Source organism: Pseudopodoces humilis, chromosome 3 (genome assembly GCF_049639895.1).
Source record: "Pseudopodoces humilis isolate 2021_Gansu_Grassland_sample_001 chromosome 3, ASM4963989v1, whole genome shotgun sequence".
NCBI lineage: Eukaryota > Metazoa > Chordata > Aves > Passeriformes > Paridae > Pseudopodoces > Pseudopodoces humilis.
Genome location: NC_142202.1, coordinates 4,611,455 through 4,631,310, shown reverse-complemented (window position 1 = coordinate 4,631,310; position 19,856 = coordinate 4,611,455). Strand labels below are relative to the sequence as shown.

The 19,856-nt window shown below is 42.2% G+C and overlaps 1 protein-coding gene across 6 annotated transcripts in view; it reads right to left on the bottom strand.

Moving 5' to 3' along the window:
* Nucleotides 1-637: 637 nt before the first annotated feature.
* Nucleotides 638-19,856, bottom strand: part of PLCB1 (phospholipase C beta 1) — a 369,472-nt gene continuing 350,253 nt past the window's right edge. For 5 of the 6 annotated variants that reach the window (XM_088052361.1, XM_088052362.1, XM_088052364.1 and 2 more), the window contains one exon: nt 638-3,959. In XM_088052361.1, the coding sequence (XP_087908487.1) occupies nt 3,729-3,959 (231 nt within the window). In that variant the 3' untranslated portion in view covers nt 638-3,728. The remainder of the gene's footprint in view (nt 3,960-19,856) is intronic. The other variant, XM_014254669.2, reaches the window with a different exon arrangement.

The following is a 19,856-nucleotide window of genomic DNA, read 5'->3' as shown; positions in this document are numbered from 1 at the left end:
ACCCCGTTTCCCTTCTAGTGAGCGATGTGACTCCAGCTGCCTCGGAGACTATTTATTTTAACAGGTATATCCCTCAGTACCCTGGATTAATATACCTGCTTATCTCTTCTCCCAGAGATAATTTTGTACATTGTAAATTAAATGGGAGAAGGGAAGTCAGAAGCCAAAGGAATAGATTTATTTTTCAATGCTCTCAGTGGAAGGCCCTGCAAGGGTACATTTCACAGGACATATATAATTGAATAGATGATTTGTGAAAGAGCTGGTGCAGTGGAACAGAAGTAAAGGTGCTGTAATTTGTTAAGGCAGTTTATCGGTATGGCTGAAAATCATGTCCCAGCTCTTCTGCAAAAGCCTTCCTGTAATCCAGCACATTTTCTTACCAGTTCATTTGCTCTTGCACACTGCTTTTTGTTTCCCATTGTTTCAGAGTAGCAGCAAATGCACATTGTGCTGGGAGGGGCAGGGGCTGGAAGCACAGGCATGTGCAATTTCTTGTTCTTGGTGTGAACACAAAAGCCTGCAGGGAAATTTCCCTGCCTCCTCCTGGCACTGCCCCTCTTGTCAGCAAAGGGGTCAGGGTAAGGTCTCCTGAGTCAACTGAGGCTCTTGAGTCAGTGAACAGAGAAAACCGGGCTTGTGTTAAGAAATTTTTATTTGTCCTTTGGATCTGTAATGTAAGCACATAAAATTACAAGTGGAAGAAACATCATGCCACAAAATTGCATAGAATTTTTACAAAAATGTGAATTATGCCTCTGAAACAATCATAGATTGAGGAACCGAAAAAATATGTACATGTTAACTGGAATATTTCATCCTACTCTGAAAGCAAATCATCAAGGACTAATCAATCACAGACACTATTAATACAATGTACAAGAGCAACACTGATTTCAAAGAAAGGCAAGCAATGATGTCCCTTTAGTTATCTGTCAGTGAATGTTTAGCTAATACATGAGCATTAATTAACATAATTATGAACATGTTACGTCTAAAATGTCTGGCCTTCATTAGAATTTTTAAAATTCTGTTTATACTGCCAAAACCAAGCTATTTTCAGTAGTGTAAAGATATCTGAAGTGCACGACCTAATTTAATATAGACAGCTCTATTCTATACAGCAGAAAGTCCACGATACAGCATTTCCACACATTCAACACGGAACAAGGCAAATACATAAAAGGCACAAGACTTGCACATCATAAAGACCCTTTTTTCATTATCTTACTCTAGTTCAAGTAATATCAATATTAAATGATATTGGTTTCACTGAAATAGTTTGAACGATGCAAGATGTACAGGATTACACACTACCTTACACCTGCAGAAAGTGGCACTGTACAGATATAAAAAAATGTGAGTACAGGAAATGGTCAAATACAAACGTACTGTAAAATGACTACAGCTGATAGTATATTTAACCCAACCAGTCTATTTATTTCTTATTAAATATAAACAAAAGGTTAATTGGTATTTGCCCGAGTTTCTTTGAAGACTGTGGCGAAGTCCTGGCTCCCCTGAAGTCCCCGGGAACGTCACAAATTCAGAGGAGCCAGGATTTTCCCAAAAAGCCTGCGCTGTACAACGGTTTCTATAATGCAATAGTTTCACTTTTAGTATGAACACTGCTATCAGTTTATTCTTGTAATAATTTAGACAATACGTCATTTTAACTTTATAAAATGCAGCATTATATCTCGACTCTACATTTTCAATGAGTGATTAAGATTGATTTCAAAGTGCAAAACTAGGATTAGCAGAGGAGTCACCTTTCCTAGCGGTAAGATGAAAGTCAGATTTTTGAATTTCATGTGCACTGATTTCATCATCATAAACCAGGGCAGTTTAATTCAAAATATGATCTACAAACAATGTGCAATTTTTCTTTCTTTCTGCTCTAAGTTTAAAAAGGAAACATCAAAATACTGTTTGTTTTCCAAGATTTGAACTTATATATATATACACACCATTATTTAACTGAAAACTTAAGCTTGATTTGTATTTTATTGCTTAAATTTAAATAAAATAAGTTACTTTAAGTACTAAAATCCTGAGGGAATGGAAGTAAGGTAACTTAACTGTTACGATGTGTTAAAATGCCTCGCTATTAATTGATTGCTTTCTCTGATTGCTGTTTAATCCTAAGTAAGGCCCTGATCTTGCAAACATGAATGTGAATGTCATTCCCAGTCCAGCTCCTGAGCCCAGTGGTGCAGGAAAACACAAATTTGCAGGACCAAGAGTCTCGAGGCCAATCTGGGGCTTCTGAGCTGGTTTCTCCTTTACCCCAAGGCATCTCCACCCTGGAGGGAAGGATCGTGCACTGGCCCGGGTACCAATCCCAATCTGTCTGAGGTGTTTCAGAATTCCAATTTCTGTTAGGATGGGAATCCAGAGAACAGCGTTTCTTTACCTTTTCAAATATCCTGACTTTCACAACGTCTCTCTGTCGTCTGATAGAAATTTCCCAGAATGTGCTGTTACTTCTCTCATGCATATCATACAGTACACTAACTTTGATTGTTCTTATTTTAACAAGTCAAACAGATTAATATACATTTTTAAATAACAGTGGTCACATTTTTATACTCTGCTTTTAAATTTTAGACCTTAGTAAAACCGAGCTTCAGTCTTAAAAATAATGGAAGATTCTGTTAGATTTCAAACACTGTAGTCCTAAACATTTTATAATCCTATCAAATTCAGTAAGCTTAAAATATGATACTTAAAATCAATACTTTCGAGTCTGCAAAATATATATCAAATTTATATTCTAAAACTACTTTGATTTACAACACTAACACCACAAAAAGAATTCTACGATTCCATGATTATTCTACAGCAGTATAACCCAGATGTTAGCTCTCGGAAAGATTCTCCCTACGCACGGATCCCTGAAACATTTCATTTGGCCAAGAGACCACATCAGTTTCAGATAGAAACATGCTGTGTGTGTATATAGACAGATGTGTGTGCACATACAGCTGTATATATATTTATATATATACAAACATACATGCACTCACACGGTGTAACAAACACAGACAGACACAGACACCGACAGTCTCCACGCGGATTCTTCTCTCCGTTTTCCTCTCGTCCCCACAGTTCCAAGAATTTTCAGCAGCAAATATATGTCTCTCCATGGGATAAACATAATATCAAGACAGCAAGCCACCAGTGCTTGCAGAGCTAAAAAGGATCCAATGTTTCAGTGCAAATGTAAAAGGATGGTACAGCTGTCAAGGTGCAGTTATAAAGAAGGAAACAAATATGATTAAGTACTATTGTAATATTCACCAGGATCTCTATTAGTTTGGAGCACTTTGCACTAGCACTCCAAAAGGAAATCTGCACACATTTGTCTCTGTACAATACACTGGTCTTCATTAAACATTCTTAAAGAGTGAATGTGGCCAGAAAATTACCTATTGTAAATTGGCCAAAAATAAAAAAAAAAGAAAAGAAAAATAAAGAGAAGAGGGAGGTTAACATATTAATTTTCCCATTACAACTGCACTAAGCTTTAGAATAATAATCAGATGAAGAATGAGAATGAAGACCTTTGCAGAATACTTTTTATAAAATGTTCCTTTGGGGAAATGTGCACTTGAATGCAGATTCCTCCTGCCTCCCGAAGCGCTCCGGCGGCAGCTCACCCCGGGAGAGCGGAGACGGGCAGTTGGGAATGGTGCGCCCTGGCGCACTGATTGTTTCTTGGGCAGTTAAAAAGTAGTATCAAACACTTTTTCTTGATTATCTTCTTCCAATTCCTCTTCACTTTGTGGAGGTTTATGATTTGATTTTCCACTGTCAGATGCCAGGGAAGAGGGGGCAGAACTGTGGTCACCGTCTTCACTGATTTTCCCTTTCATGGCTTCCTGTACGAACTCCAGAATTTCCAAAGGCAGTCTTTTGAATTTGTCTTGATACTCCTGATCAAGTTCCACCTGCAACTACAATAAAAGAGACAAGCTGTCTTCAGGTGTATCTCATGTGACCAGTGCTACAGGATGGGGAAAGTACCACACCAGGCAGGAAGGGGATTAACAAGGCATTTTTGCACAATTCAAGAATGTATTCCCTTCTTTCCCATATTAGCACCACGCATCCAAAATGCCTATTAATTTCCATGCAGTCATTGCAAAGCTGGAGGAACGTGCAGTCATAAGGCTGGTTTTGGGTACCACCCTTGGGTACCCAAATCCTTCAAATACATATGGATTTAACCGTACTGGTGTCCATACTCCCACTGGCTTTGACAAGACCCCACTCAGGTGTAGTATGGATCACGGATAAGCCTTTGAAAGAGCAAGGCCTTTATTGAGCTTCAGGTAGTTAATCACACATCAAACACACCACAAATGTTGCTCTGAGAACAATAAAACAACTTTTGCCAGATTTCTTGGGTTGGAGAAACCATTAGGAAAAAGTCAGTTGTCAAAGGGAGTCAGAGAGGGAGGGAAAACAAGTTAAATTACATTTCTTAGGGCTAGATCATGGAAAGTTACATTATCGGATTAATGCAGAATGTGTCTTGGACATTACTGGGGAAAAAGTGTCATATCATCAACAGGATGCAAAAGGCATGCAGAATGAAATCTGGCTATCAGTCTTCAGGAAGCAGTGGGTCCTTTCCCAGTATTTATTAGTACAGCCTTTGTTTTTAGTGCCCATATTAGGATCTGCACGATCCATTCTTTAAAAAACATTAATGTGTATCAAAGTTTCAACTGAAGACAAAGCCGATTTTTTCATCATGACCAATATGAGCACAGCACGAAGCAAAAGGGGTGAGTTCCAAAGCCAGACCCGCTCCATCTGTCCGTCCATCCATCCATCCATCTACCCACCTTCTTAAAAAGAGGGAGTCAGCTTCTGCTAACTGTAGCTGCAGCAGTTTTGCAATAGTTTCTTAGGCAATTGTGTTTCCAGCTATGCATTTTCCCAGGATTTCCAGGATAAAGGTGCAAGGAATTCTTATCTTTCAGCTCTAGGCCTGAGTCTATCCTACAGAGTTTCAGGTCTCCTTCACCCCACTGCAACAGCTCTCAATAGGCTATGCAAATTTTCACTTGAACATTAGGTCCTATCCTAGTCTTACCATCCTTGACCTGTCCACACTCATCACCATGTGACTCTATCACTGCCCCTCCCTCTGAGCCTTTCCCATCCCATTCCCCATGCTTCTGTCCTGGTTTTCATCCTGCATCTCTGACTTTATTTTTGTGAGGCCTTTTCTCCTTTCTCCTGATGTGCAAATCAATGTCCTTAGCTCACCCGGTCTAGTTCTACATTCCTTAATTAGACAAATTCTGCAGCTCTTCTTCCTCAAGATCTAAGATTTGTTCTTTTTCCTTTTGGTTTCCCTGCTAAATCTCTTTTCCTGCCTTCTTTCTGGCAATTTTCCTGATGTCCTGGCCTCAGTTTTCCACCTCGGATAAAAACCAAGTCTGAGGCACAAACGGTTCAATTAAAACACACCCTGCCTCTAAAATATGTATTTCTATCGACTAGAAATATTTAGTTGTCACTGTGGTAGTTAATCATTATCATAACACCCTTCTTTTTTTCCTGAACCCCTTCATTTTCTGGCTTTATGTCCAGATACAAATTTTCTGAAGGGATCCTCTTGTCTCACTTTGCAAACACTTCCACAAGTATAGACATCATCAGAGGAACAGTGCTGTAGGGTGGCTGGTGGAGAAAACTGAAAATTGATGCTGATCCTCCCTCTCTGCCCAGCTCACCACAGCCCCAGGACTCCATTCCTGCTGTCAGGGAGCTCCTCAGCCCTGAGAAATCACATCCACACTGGCTGGAGCATCGGCAGCGCGGCACTCTCGTAGGTCACGCTGCAAAAACCAAAGGTTCCATTCTAGCCAGAACCTTCATGGTGCAGTTGTGCTTGGGGTTACAGTTCATGGCTAAAGATCTGCACTGCTTAAAAACACAGGAGTGTCCAAGCCAGAGATGAGCTGCTGCATTTCCCCCACCTCACTGTCAGACATGGCATTTGTGAATTTTGGGCACCTCAGGTATAGAAGGTGGTGTAGTATCATAAGTCAGGGAAAAGTCTCCTGGCTCTCAACTTCCTTCAGAACCTTGATTTGATTAATTAGCTTTAAAAGCAAAAGAAATATTTGAAATCCCTCAGAAACTGAACGTTATCTGAACCCAGTGCAACCATAAGCATGTTGTTAGATAACAATTGTGTCTAATATTCTCCTAAAGCACCTCCAGTGGCTAATCCTCCCTAAGTCGAGTGTTTAATAGAAATGACATGAATCTGGAGCTACCTCTCTGTCTCCAGAGACAGTCTATATAGATATCTAATCATGAGAAGGTTGAAGTTAGTTGAGAAGGAGCAGACAGCAGACAAAGAGGGTTGATTAAAACTGCATCACTAAAAATTAGTTTTGACTCCAAAGGCACTGCCCTTGCTCAGCACCCAACAAGTCCCTCAGATCCCATCCATTACCTGGCCCTTGATCTACCACACAAGGTTAAAGAAACAAGTTGCCTGCTTAAAACCAGCTGGCCTAAAGAAATCCAGCTGTTTTTCTTTTAAAAGGCTCAGTGTCCTCTTTATTCTGTAGCTTAACAGGGACATTACAGCTCATGGCAATGAATGGAGAGCTGCCCTCCCAGCAGCAGCAGTAGCCACACACATCTCTCATTTGGCTGGCTGATGACAAGACAAGGTGCCACGTTAGTGTGTGAGTAAAAATCTCTCTGCTCAACCAGCACCTCACCAGACTCCACCCCAGGTGGCCTTCCCACTCAGTTTGCTGTTCCCTTGGGTTGCTTCCCATCACAAGTCCACCTACCCCAATTTCTCTGCTCTCTAGCTACTAAACAAGGTGACCTACACTTGCTGTTAGGATTTTGGAGTCAGACAAGGCGGGGGAATGAGACCGGTGATTAGACGGGCAGATCATTATCTGGACCACTGTCCTCATTAACATGTAACAACCTTCTTCCTTCTGTTATCTCACTGCTGCCCTCTTACAGATTCTCTGTCCTCTCCTTAACACACAACAAACACAACACGAATGTCACCTCCATGTAGCTTTAGTGTCCCACAGCTGGACACTATTTCTTGTTCAGGTAGATCTCACTCCCATGTATTTCACTGAGTTACAACTTTAAAATTCAGAGCCATCATTAGGGTTTTGAAATGAGGTCCCTGGGGACAGGAGATGAATGTGTTAGTCAGAAGCTCTTGAATGTGTGCTTCCATCTCCTACCTCTTATTTTTTTACCCAACGGTGCAAGTTAAAAAATGCCAGCTGATGCTCAGCTCAGCTTTACATAAAACCTGCCCTGGACAAACAGCACCATCTGCACCTTGAATCCACCCAACACAGCCCTGAGCTGAGGGACAGGACAAGAGCAGGGCTTTGCAGGTGAGCAGAGCCCAGCTCATGGGCTCATGGGGCCTCCCAGTTCAAAGGGCTTTTCGGCATCCTCAGCTACTTTTCCTCGGCTGCTTTCCAAAAAGGGGCATCAGTCAGGGAAAGGCCTCGCAGCCCTTTCTTGGAATGTGGGAGGGGACAAAGATTATGACTGTTCAGCTTAAAGCAGGGGAAACACACTCAGAAAAGGAAACAGATGGTGTTATTAAAGCTATTTACATTTATATTTATACCTAGCTGTTATCATTAGAATTCCCAAATGAACAGCATGCATGGCACTAAAAGCAGTGACTGTGATCAATAAAGGATTACACAAGGAGACGTGGGTTTAGATGCTCCTGGCCAAGCCCCTGTAGACTCTTGCACGCTTGCAAAGTGATCTAATGAGCTCCTGTTTCTCCCAAGAACCAAACCAAAGTGGTCAAGTGTGGAGCACGCTGTGCTGCCAGCACAAGTGACCAGAGGGCTTCAAGACAGGAGGTGGACACAGCTGGGCCACACAGCCCCGCTCCCACCTCACCTCCTCCCTGCACTCCAGGAGCCCGAGGGAAAGGGAAATGGGGGAAACTCGTCCAGCCCATCTCCCTTCCTGCAACACCTTTGAAGTCCTGGACGTGAACGCCACTGCTCCTTCCCCTCGTACCCTGAGAGACCTTTCGGAAGTCACCAAGGCAAGGGCTTCCCAAACCTTTTCCCCTCTCTTCCGTCCCTGCATGGTGTGGGACACCGCATGCTTGGCCTGTGACCTCGCAGCATCCTTCTCCTGCTGGAACATCTTAGCTGATGCAAAACCAACCCACTTCCACCCGCACTGGGATTCATTCCAGCTCACATCGGTTTTTAAAAATATATTTGCAACTCAAAAATAAATAGTGAGGGCACTACTTAAAAAACATCTCGAGAATTAATCTTCAGCCAAAAATGTTTTGAGAAAGTTATGTATGAGATATAACCAAATACATATTTTGGTGAAAAAAGCCCCCCAAAAACAGTTTTGTTGAAAAAATCCATTAATTATGGCTATATCTGTTTTGATTAAGTTCTTCTACTGCAAAGATTTGCTATGACTCCAAATAAGTCACTTTTTTAAGTCTCAGGTTTTTCTGTTCCTTAGAGAATTTTTCTCTAAGGGCACCTTTTTGAGTTTGATGTTTCTGTTATATCTCCTTTTAAATTTATCTTATTTTGTTTTCCTTATGATTTTCTTTCCCTGAATGATGCAGTGAATTATGAATGGAAAATTATTCAAATATCCTGGCTCAACAATTTAGGTAAAAATAGACTTCGAGAACTAAATAGTTCAGTATCTCTAACAATCTCTGACATTTCCAACAGTAAACTCTTTATTCTCAAGTTTTTTTCACAGTTTTTGAGTTAAGATTTCAAATGTGAGACATTTTGAAGCTGTGTTATTTCTCCTTGAGGCAGAGCGCAGGAAAATATAAAAAATTTACTCTTTTGTAAAATGATGGTTGCATTTACTCACCAGTTGAAATGTGATACTCATTTCTATCCATAATTACCATGGCACTGCCCACATGCAGGATATTATTTAATTCCATGTGGACAGTGCCTGTTCTTTTTGTTTTACTGATGAGAAGCTCAACTGCATTCATTTCTTGTGTGTAGTTTCAGCAGAATGTATTTTGTCAAGAGACAGTAACTGGTCACTGCGCCATTTGTAACCAAAGGGGGGCTGCAACCTCTCCAGGGAATTTCTGTTCAGCAAAGCTCCCGTTTTCCTTATCACGTGTCATTGGAAATGTTTGTTTTGTTAACACCAGCAACACTGATATTTGCAGCAGTCAGTGAAACCAGATTGCAACAGCAGCACTGGGCTGGGATTGGGGCCCCTTTCTCAGTCCTCCCCTCCTTCTCTAAATCTGCTAAAGCTACAAATACTTATTTTTCTTCCTGCAAACATTTGACCCATGTGCCTAAAGATAATTTTAAATAGAGGATTTGGGGCTTTTAAGCCTGCATCAGACAACAAATATGCATAATGTCAGCGACCTCAATTTAGCTTCCAAAATAGCACAGAGAGGACTCCCAGATTAAGGGTACATAGAGCAAGAAGGCTGCTGTTCCTCTGCTTTTCATTTTCAGAGCTTACTTAATTAGAAAGCCATTCTGGAGGGATACAGCATTAAAAGACATATGAGTAGCAAGAACTGTTAAAAGCAGATGGAGGCTCAGTAACAGGGAGAGTGAAATTGAGGAACAGAGCTCATGGATCAAGTGATTTATAGGCAGCAATTTTTGTTTAATTGGAAACAGTAGGAGTTCCTTATTAAGGACCATGTTATTCCCTCCACTAAGCTGATTTCTGCTGGGAAGGCAAGGGAGTAACCACTGCTCACATGTCCTCATGCCTCAAGGCCACAGTCCCTCGGCAGCACTCAGCTGGAGCCCTCTCTGCCCTCTGTCAGAACGTCCCTGAAACAGCAGCAGGTTCTCCAGAAGCTGATTGCCCAGGCCTGGGGAAGGAGTTAACTCTCCATGTGCAGAGAACACCTAAATGCTCTTTTTTCTCCCACTTCAGCAAGGAAGTGAATAAAGGGACGTGTCAACAATAGCAACATTTGGGCTTAATTAAGGACAACATTTCTAACCCTGAGATGAAACTATTCAGGTAGACAAGGTTTTCTCTCAGAAGATGTGGGAGTGTGGAATCACTAAGGGGAGCCTAAGGGCACTTGGTATCTGAGGTGGCACAAGGAACAGCTAAACAGCAGCGGGAAATGTCTTCGTGCTGACTGGAAAGCTCCAGTTAATGACTCCTGTCCTCAGACAAGGACATCTCTGCATTTTCAAACAGTGGTAACTTTCCAGACCATGGGAGACACCAGGCACACCAGTTTCAAGAGTCCTTCTCTGCCTCCCTACCTGAAGGTGATGCTCCCCTAGTCCTTCACAAAGGTCATCAGGTCGATCTCACCACCCCACAAAGTCTCCATGCTGTTTTCCTGAGACCAGAGCTGCTGGCTCAGCTCTAGTTCTGAGTGCTCCACTATTGCCCCTCTGGCTTCCCATGCCAACAGGCTGCAAAGTCCAGACATGCTCCTTGAAAAAAATCACCAGCAATCACCCCAAGTGCCTCACCAGGCACGGAGTGGTAGCACATCCCGTGTTATCTCCCCTTGTACAGACACTTCCCCTCCCACCCCCTCCCTTATCTGCCATGTTTCAGCTCAGTGTCTCTTCCTATCGAAGCAAAGGTGATTTGCTCTGCCTCCCCGAGGGTACAACAAGTCCCCACATAAATGAGTCCCTTTAATATCTTCTGTCTCAAGGCACTAGACTGTAACCTTGGGGCCTCCATCAATCTGTGTCTCCGCCTTTATTAACTGCAACCTCAATTAAACCAGTGGGACCGCGAGGAAACCTGGGACCTGGGCGCCTGGATTTTAACATTTATAAGGCAACTCATATTCTTCTGGGTTGAAAACCAACATTTGCTCCAATAACTGATTAAAAATAAATGTTTGGGTGGTGAGATTGCCCATCAGTGCTGCCCAGTTCATACATGTATTAAACACATATACCTGTACAATATCTCTGCTGAAATCTTCTGGGTTAGAGAAGATCCTTACAGCAAAAGCCTAAACTGGTGATCTTTTCCTACTGGCAATTGTATTATTAGCAGCAATTTCAGATCTCTTGCATTTTCTTTAAAGAAATAGCTTGTATTGAATTCTGTGGGAGGATTTTCTTCACAGTAACTCTTGTTTCCTGTTTCTTCAAAACTACAGTAGTTTATTCTCATGCAAAGCCCTGCTCTGTGTCTTGTAAGCTGCATACTTGGAATTATTCCTCATTCTGATGATTATTTCATGTAACAGTTTGCTTTTGTGGATAAAATGCTTTCTGAAGCTATCGAGTGGCACTTAGACTTCATAAAAACTTCAATAATTCAAACTTCATAAAAGCATGACCTATACACCCCATGATGCATATGAATAAAAATAATTTGAGCTAGAATGAACAGGGGAAAAAAAATCCCCTTTCTATGGGCATTTTAAGGGTAGACTCTGAGATTCTGTTGCTTTTCATCATCACTAGAGTAAGCTATCTTCACTGTAAGCAAGGAAGAATTTTCTCAGTTTCAGTGCAATAAATCCAGAGGAACTCCCCTGAAGTCTCATCTATCAGCAGATACTGGCCTTAGTTTATTGGGGTGTATCCAGGGTAAATAACTCAAGTGACAGAGCTCAAAGAGAGCTTCTTAGCTGGTTCTTTTTTAAAGCGCTGTCCATATTTTGGATATTGCAAAACAAACAAACAACAGAAAAAAATCAGTGCAGCCATTACCTTCTGATAAATTATGTTTTTCCACTGCCACGATGCCTCCAAGGCAGCCTGTAAACAGGCAGCTGACTGTCCAACAGCACAGGCCTTCCAAGAGTACCAGTATTGTAATTCTCATCTCAAGAGGTCATGACAGTCCCTTGGAAACTCATTTTAAATGACATCTTGAGGTTACAACAGCAACAATATACTCCAGAAATATTCCAAACCCTGGATGGACCAGAGAACGCGAGACTCAGCAGCACCACGGCAGCAGAGCAGGATGTCCCCAGTGGGCCATGGAATCTGCAGGGCCACTTAGTATTTATTGTGTTTTGCCTGAAAGTGAGGTTGCCCCACAAAGTGAGAGATTCTGGCAATTTTTGAAAGAGGAGAGATAAGAAAGTTTCAGGTGCTTAAGGTCTCCAATGAGAGGGCTCAGGAGCTCATGAAGCACAGATCTGAAAAAAAGGTGGTGGAACCCACGGCACAGCTTTTGGGTCTCACCTAAACTGAACTCTGGATTCAGTTTAACAAAGCACTTTCCAGTCTCTCATATCCACCCTGCTAATAGGTAATTACAGTGTTGCTTGTGTTTGACTCTTGGCAGGACATCTCCAACAGGCCCCGTCAGTGCCACAGAAAATTCCCTCTGAGCACAGAGATTTCTCCTCCAGTACGACAATGAAAAGGAAATAAATAATCTCTTTCTCTGTCTCTCTCCAGTGGCATCACTGTGCTCCTCAAAGCAAAAGGAGCAGCTCACCCTGTGATTAAGTCTGGCACCTCCTTTCACTGCCATACCCTGCTCTGCCCTGACTCTCAAGCTGTTTCGAGTAATAAGAGCTCCAAATACACATTGAAGGCTCTGCATCTTGAGACAGCACCTTTCTTAAGGTACACACTCACTATGATTTCCATGTCACTGGTAATTGTCAGGGAGCTGCATGGAGGTTTAGAAGGAAGCCATCATTAGCTCAGAAATAATCACACTGATAAAGCCTCTCCTGCACTTTGAAGTTTACCTTGCTCTGTAGCTGCTCATGCCAAAGAGCCTCTGCAGGATGGAGCCCCACTGAAAAGTCTGCTTGGAAAATTACTGAGCAGTCAGTCTTTCCCCTAATATCTTGTTAAAAATGAATGTTTCTAGACTAGAAAGCAAGCACACTCTGAATAAAGATCAAAGCCTTCGAAGTTTCTTTGAAAATCTTTTCAAGTAGTTGCAGTTCTATAATCCCTTGTAACAGAGAAGGCTATTCCAAAATATTTCCTAACTCATCAACAACATGAATCTGGCTTCCTCTTGACTATTAGCAGAGATTTTTACATTGACTCTCCCCAAATAATGACCCAATTTAGTACAGCCATTATTTTTTAACATAACAGGCTAATGAAAAAAAAATCCATTCAGAACCTGGCAGAAGTTTAACAGTGGAGACAGAGTCGCTGTCCCTCATTTTCCATCTTCCAGAAATGATGGCTCAGTATTTTGGCCTTTGTACTTCCAAGTGTCATGCGAGTTTTGAGGCTGGGTTTAGAAATGACAAAAAGCTGGGACCCGGTTCAAACTTATGTGCTGATGTATATGTTCATTATTACCTAATGGCCATCAAATGGAGATGTATCACTGCTACTGGGGACTGAGTCTGGTAAGTTTATGGCTGCTCTGTGTTTAATTCCTATGATTATCTTCACATCCTTCTACTTCTACCATGAGTTTATCCATATTTCCACATTCCTCATTGTTTCATGCTGGATTACAAAACACACTTGGTTGTTTTTTTTCACTTGAGAAGCAAAATTAGTGTAGAATTTTAACTGCAACTATTAAAAACTTTAGAGCTTAATGTAAAAGCAACACTGGCCTGTGGTTCATCTTAATTAAAAATAGCCTGAAGGTTTTCACTTCCTGATACTACAACTAGCTTTAAAGGAAAAAACCCTCCTCTCGTTGTTGGTACTGCTGTTACTGGATTAAGCAGTACTGTGCAATAGGAGGTTGACTGAGCCATCCTCACGAGTAAATTCAAGGGATTATTATTTCAGTTCAGTTGTTTTTCATTTAATCATTTTCTCCCAAGTTCATATTAACGCTGACTGCTGCAAACTTAGGCAACTCTCTAATTACCCATCCAGCTTAAACGACCCATGCAGAAAACTTTATTTCTATGATGTTCAGCAAGCATCCCACAATGCAAAAATGGACATATAAGGTAATTTCATCAAGTCATATCAACAGGACAAAGCCCATCCCACGGCTGCCCAGAGCAGCTTGAACTCATGCCTGGTAAAGCACATACCCAAAGTTCCCTCCAGTCCACAGGCCAGTGATTGGCTTTAATGGGGTTTGGATCTACAATTTGGATCTACAACCACAAAAGTGGTTGCAAACAGACCAGATCAAGTGAAGGAACTGCTGGCACAAAAGGGCATGAAATGCTTGCTCCTGAGCCAGGAGAAATCTGGGGGTAATTGTAATCTGCCTCACAAAGGAGAGGTGCAAAGCTTGTGTTTTGGTGGCTCGGGGTTTTCACCTGAAAATCACTCCCTTTTTCAATTTAAGCAAACTACAAAGCATGAAGGAGCCTGGGAAAAAGGACCAGGTTGCTGCTTTAAATCCAAGCCTGCTCCAGATAAGAGGTAACAACTTCCCACAGAGAAGGGCAGACTCTTTCTCATGTCCAGACCTTGCTCTCTCTGTGTACAACCTGATCTGGGTTTCTGTCCAGCACCTGAGCTCCGTGAGGAAGGGAAACTGCTGAGGGTGTTTTTCCCTCCTCATGCTTATTCTGGGTGAGGAACTGCCACCCTGCTCATGCTGCAGCCCAAGCAGCCTCACAGCCTCATCTCAGGTGTGGTGGGATGTGTCCAGTGAGGAACTGTGACACAAAATGTGTGTCACAGGGCCTGTGTGTGAGTCTGTGCCACGGGACACTTTCCATCTTGCCAAGCAGCCGGGTGTCTGAAACTCCTCTTGAACACCTCTTTTAAAGAGATTGCCATTGAGTTCTGTGGCCAGACCTTGCTGTTGCCAGGAAAAGAGATGCACTAATTCCTTGGATGCCAGCACAGACAGGAGGATAAGGGACACCACAACGTTAAACTTCCTGAGACTCGGTTCCTCTGGTGCCTGCTGTCCCTGCCGAGCTCAGTGGGCATGAGAAGGTCACCCTGGGGCCTCCCCCACGCCTGCTACAGGAATCGTGAGCTTCCCACCAACAGCACTCTGAGCTGGATCTGGTCCCTGCCTTCTCTCCTCCTGAACTCACTACAGTTCATCAAAGCTCAGTTCACCAGAGGGTCAAGCCTGCACTGAGATGAATCTCATGGAACTTCACTAAGCCCTTTGCTTTTTTTTCCACTGAAAGGCATGCCATCAAAATACCTAACATGATCCCCTAAAGCTCCACTTTGTTTGTAATCTGATTTCATTTATGTGTATCACTATTGGTAGCTTCTCTCTTGGAAAGATTTTGCACCATGCAAAACCTTCTTTAAGAAAAAAACCCACTAGCAGTAGAACAAAACCTCTTTCCATTACAAGAACTCATCTTTTTAATGCTCTATCAGTGTTTTATTATTATTACGGTACTTGACATCTTCCAAAAGCATTAAAAAGTTCTTGAGAGGTCTTACAAATCTAGCTGAAGATAAGTTTAATGAACACTAGAAAAATAAAGGCCTTTCATAAGCGATCAAGTGATTTGAAGAAGCAAAGAAGTACTTTAAAAACATGTGTTTCTTGCTTTAGAGCCCTGTTTTAAAAATGTGTAGGCGACACATCTCTGCTGAGGATAACAGAAATTAATCTGGAACTCAGGGAGTATTTATTTCAAATGATGATAGACAAGTATCAGAAATGAAAGAGACTGTTAACTTGCAAAAACACCTTTTAGAACAATGACTATAAAGTGTCATCTTTTCCCCATCTCGTGGAAATCTATTTAGTATTGGAGAAATACAGACAGACATTAGATTTAGTGATGGTGAGTGAATAATAAAGTCATCTGCTACTCTAAATAACAGTACAAAGGATTATTCTGAGTTAGTTACAGAAGTTATCCCTAAAAATTCTTATCACTTATGTTATTTAAACTTTCTTACATATCAATTAATTTGAAATAATAAGTCTTTAGGCTATCCATTAATTGCAGCACTGTTGGCACGATCTGTATTTAAAATTATGCAATGAAAATTAAGCTGAAGCACCAAGCTGTCTTGGCTATCAAAAAAGATTTCCTCAGCCCTTCGGATAGAGAAGGAGAGATAATGGGGGCACTGAATTCACAGGAGAACTCCTTCTCAGTTTACAATTCTCTCCTGTCACACATTGACACAGAGTGTGGAAGCCACAAGCTTAAGAATCCCCGTGTTTAACTTGCAGTGTTGCTTTTCCAGCGCATCCATTTTCCAATCGATCGGCACGGCTGCTCTCAGGCAAAACGGAAGGGAGCTCCCGTGATTAATGCAAAGGAAAGCACCCTACACAACCTGGAGGAGAGCTGCTCCAGGAGATTCTGCACAGGGTAATTACAAATGCAATGGATGGGGAATTTAAATTGTCAAGTTACTCCTTCAGAAGTCAGGGGGAGGCTGTTTGCAGAGGAGTATCTGGTCCATACATCGGGAGAAGATATCAATTTTAATTTCTCCTGCTGTTATGGCTCAAGGCTCTCCAAGAAGCCTCCAACCCACGCTTTTAAGTCTTCCTGCCTTTGCAGAGCAGATCTAAGGACACTGAACTTCTCTTGTCTGGTCATATTTTGCTTCACAGATACACTGAAGCTACACTTTGGTGTTTGTCCCATTCCCTTTGGGCTGGCACCTGTCAGAGGCACAGCAGGGACTGCCACGTCTGGCACAGCAGCACCGACCAAGGAAGGCAGTTTAAAAAGCGCAGCCATTCCTTGGTAGGTGTCTTTTTCCCAAATCCTCTGTGCCTGCAGCAAAGATGAGTCAAAGATAACACTCAGCTGGTTCAAACAGATCTTGGGAATGGCATTTTCCTGCCATGGAAATCATCTGCAAGAATAAAAGCAGCTGAAATATTCTGATGGAGGGAACCATACCTGGGAGAGAAACTTCTCTAAATCAGACCAGCCACTGCAGCTCACTCCCTGTCAGCCTCTGCCTGCTCCTCCAGCAGCTCCCTGTCTCCTGCATCCTATGGTTAATTGGACTTTTAAATAAGGAGAGGCAGAGCATCCTCCTACTAATATTAATGAGCTATAGGGAGGAAACAAGGGTGAATGCTGAGTCAATCCTCTTGTGACAGGCCTGTGTGCTTATGGATACATACACACATAAAAAAGGGAAGACATCTGAATATTTTTAAGTACATCAATATAATGACTCCATTGGCATAAATACGTGTTTTGTGGAAAAAATATCATGTTCCTGAAACATTAATACAAAAGATACAGTTTGTTCAGGGAGGACAGGTTCAAAGAGGATCTTTGGTGAGATATTTATCAAAGATCTGTATTTTTTTTTTGTGATCTCCAGCACACTGTGGAGAGGGACCTGCTCAGGATCTCTGGGCAATGACAGAATTGGACATGAAAACACTCTGTGGGTACTCTGACAGATGACTGGATGGTGAAGCATTACTTACTTGCCCAGAAAATTTTCAAAAAGTAATTCAGGAGGGCACAGAATATTTCAACTTCTGAGCAGGCAACATCCATATTTATAGTATGTCCTCTCTCCTGGTGATTGGATGGGAAAACAGCCACCTCTTCCCATAGAGGATGTGGACCTGTGAGCAGGCTTGCTCCTTTTCCACATTAAATCAACTCAACTCCTGCAGGAGCCAACAGAGAGGACCCTGGCCCATGTGAATCCTCAAACGTGGTTTATATCACTGAATTAAATCTGCTTATGAGTTGCAACCATTACATGGCAGCTGAAATTACAAGAAATTAACTCCAATCTTAGGAAAAAAAGATCACTTCAAAAGTAAAAAAGCTAAGCAATAATTTAAAAATTGGAATTCATTTTCAACCAATTAGTATTTTCAAGTGGGAGCTGCAGTAGTGCCTGTCTGAATACAAATGGGAATGAAGGGTACTCCAGGCCAAGAGGAGTCGTTAACACTGACATGGAACTGGGGAGAAGTCACTGCAGAATTTATTCCTTTATGGCATGGAAAGCAGGAGCCCCTGGAATTACAATGATCCCCCAACAGAAAGAGTGACAGTGAGCTGTCATTCCCAGGAGCTCCTACACTTTCCGTGCTATTTGGCATTACAGGCTGCTCTCTCCCAGCTCCAGCAGCATCCAAGTGGTGTGAAGTGGATTACTGGAATAACAGGGAAACATTCAATTGCTGCAAGTCAATCCCATCAGGAATATTGACTTCTGAAACTCTATCTCTGCTCTGGAAACTGAACCTGCAAAATTTTCAGCAGAAAGGAGCATTTTGAGAGCAGAAATACTACGCTGAGATCTCACCAACCTATGTAACACGCCACAGAATAAACCTGAGCCAAACGGGCACTTCTACGTTTCCTACTAGAAATAATCTCAAGGAGGACCACAGATGAGTGACTGTAAGCTGTTTCTAGAAATGCTAACCTTCAGTATCAACAGGCTGTGAAATAATTTTCCCTATAAGCTCCACACCATATGTTTTATCCAGGCATTAACACCTCCTCTGTGAAGATAAAGCTGTCAGGATAAGAGGCAGCAGGGTGCAGTATCATCCCCACAGGCCAGGCAGGAGCTGAACCTGGAGGCTGAAGTTGTGCTGTGCAGAATTCTGGATGTGTGCAACAGCTACCAAAAGACTTACAAAACTCCAGGTTTAGGAAAAAGGAGAGCTTGATCCTAGACAACACTTGCATATGGCTGAAGCCTCATTGAAAAACTCTCTCATGCACTTAAGTCTCCATTTGAAACACAGCTTAAAGGATGAGAAAAGTACAGCAGTAGCTCTTAGGTCCTACTTTTTAGGCTTCTTAAAAGCCATTCCTATCCAGCAAAAAATCCTAGAGCAAAGACATAGAATAAAAAAAGGCTGCAGGTTCAGACCAGACTTGTAAATCTACATTCTTCTCCTTCTGTTTCAAAACTTTATCTACTGCTGACAAACAAAACTGTGAACTACCTGGGAGTTCTTCCTGTAGCTGTCAAACATTTATTCACTAGAGGATTCAAACAGCTCCTGAATGAAGCTGTAATTTAGGTAATTTCTCTAGATTCCTTCACAGCTATTAGCGTGGCTTAGAATGATTCTGTGCCTCTCCTGCACAGAAATATTCTCTAAGGTGATCAGTTTTGTTCAGCCCAAAGCCAGTGGTTTACTCCACCAGAGCAGGAGCTGAGATATTCCTTTCTGGCCTGCGGGAAAAATCCACTCCCTTCTCCTGCCCTGCCTGCCCTCCCTCCCTTATCCTGGTACTTCACAGCATCCCAAATGCCCTGTCCTGTGTATGTAACAGTGAGAGCTTAGAACAAAAAGGGGTGAGAAAAAAACGTTTCTTCACATCACATCAATTTCATGTTTGCTTTGGTGTGATGGATTCCTTTGCCCCATTTTGGAGCTCCCTGAGTACTCGGTGCAGATCCTTTTGGTTTCCCAGTTTTCATGCACAGGTAGGGTGCACTAATTCCATGACAATTTCACCACGCAGAGCTTCTCCTAATCCTTTACAGTCTATGAGGCTGAAGTCCTGAGAGCAGTATGAAGCCAAGGAAAGAGTAACTCCAGTGGTGTAATGAGGAGTTACTTCTCACTAGAGGAGGTTTTTCTCTGGGGTCTGATTGCCTTTTAACTGTGCAGGAGAAATTGGATTTGCCTGGGTTCCCAGCATCCTCCCAGGATATCCTAACTTGACCCAGGCAGGTGATATGAGGTTGGCTTCATATTATTTAAAATGTAAGTGATGTATGAGAAGAACAGAGTTCAAATAAGTTCTTCTGCCTTTTTCAAATGATCAGTGAGCTGTTTCAAGGCAGCTCATCTCTATTCCCATCCTCCTGCTTTTCAGGAAAGGAAGACAGCACATCCCTCAGGAACAGAAATCAATATTCTCCTGTCACTTAAACACAAACAACAAAGAAATCCCAGTCCCCTAGTGAGCAATTGCCAGTTTAATCTTGCCATCTTCAGTAAGTCACTCCTTTGAATACTGTGGAGGTGCCAAC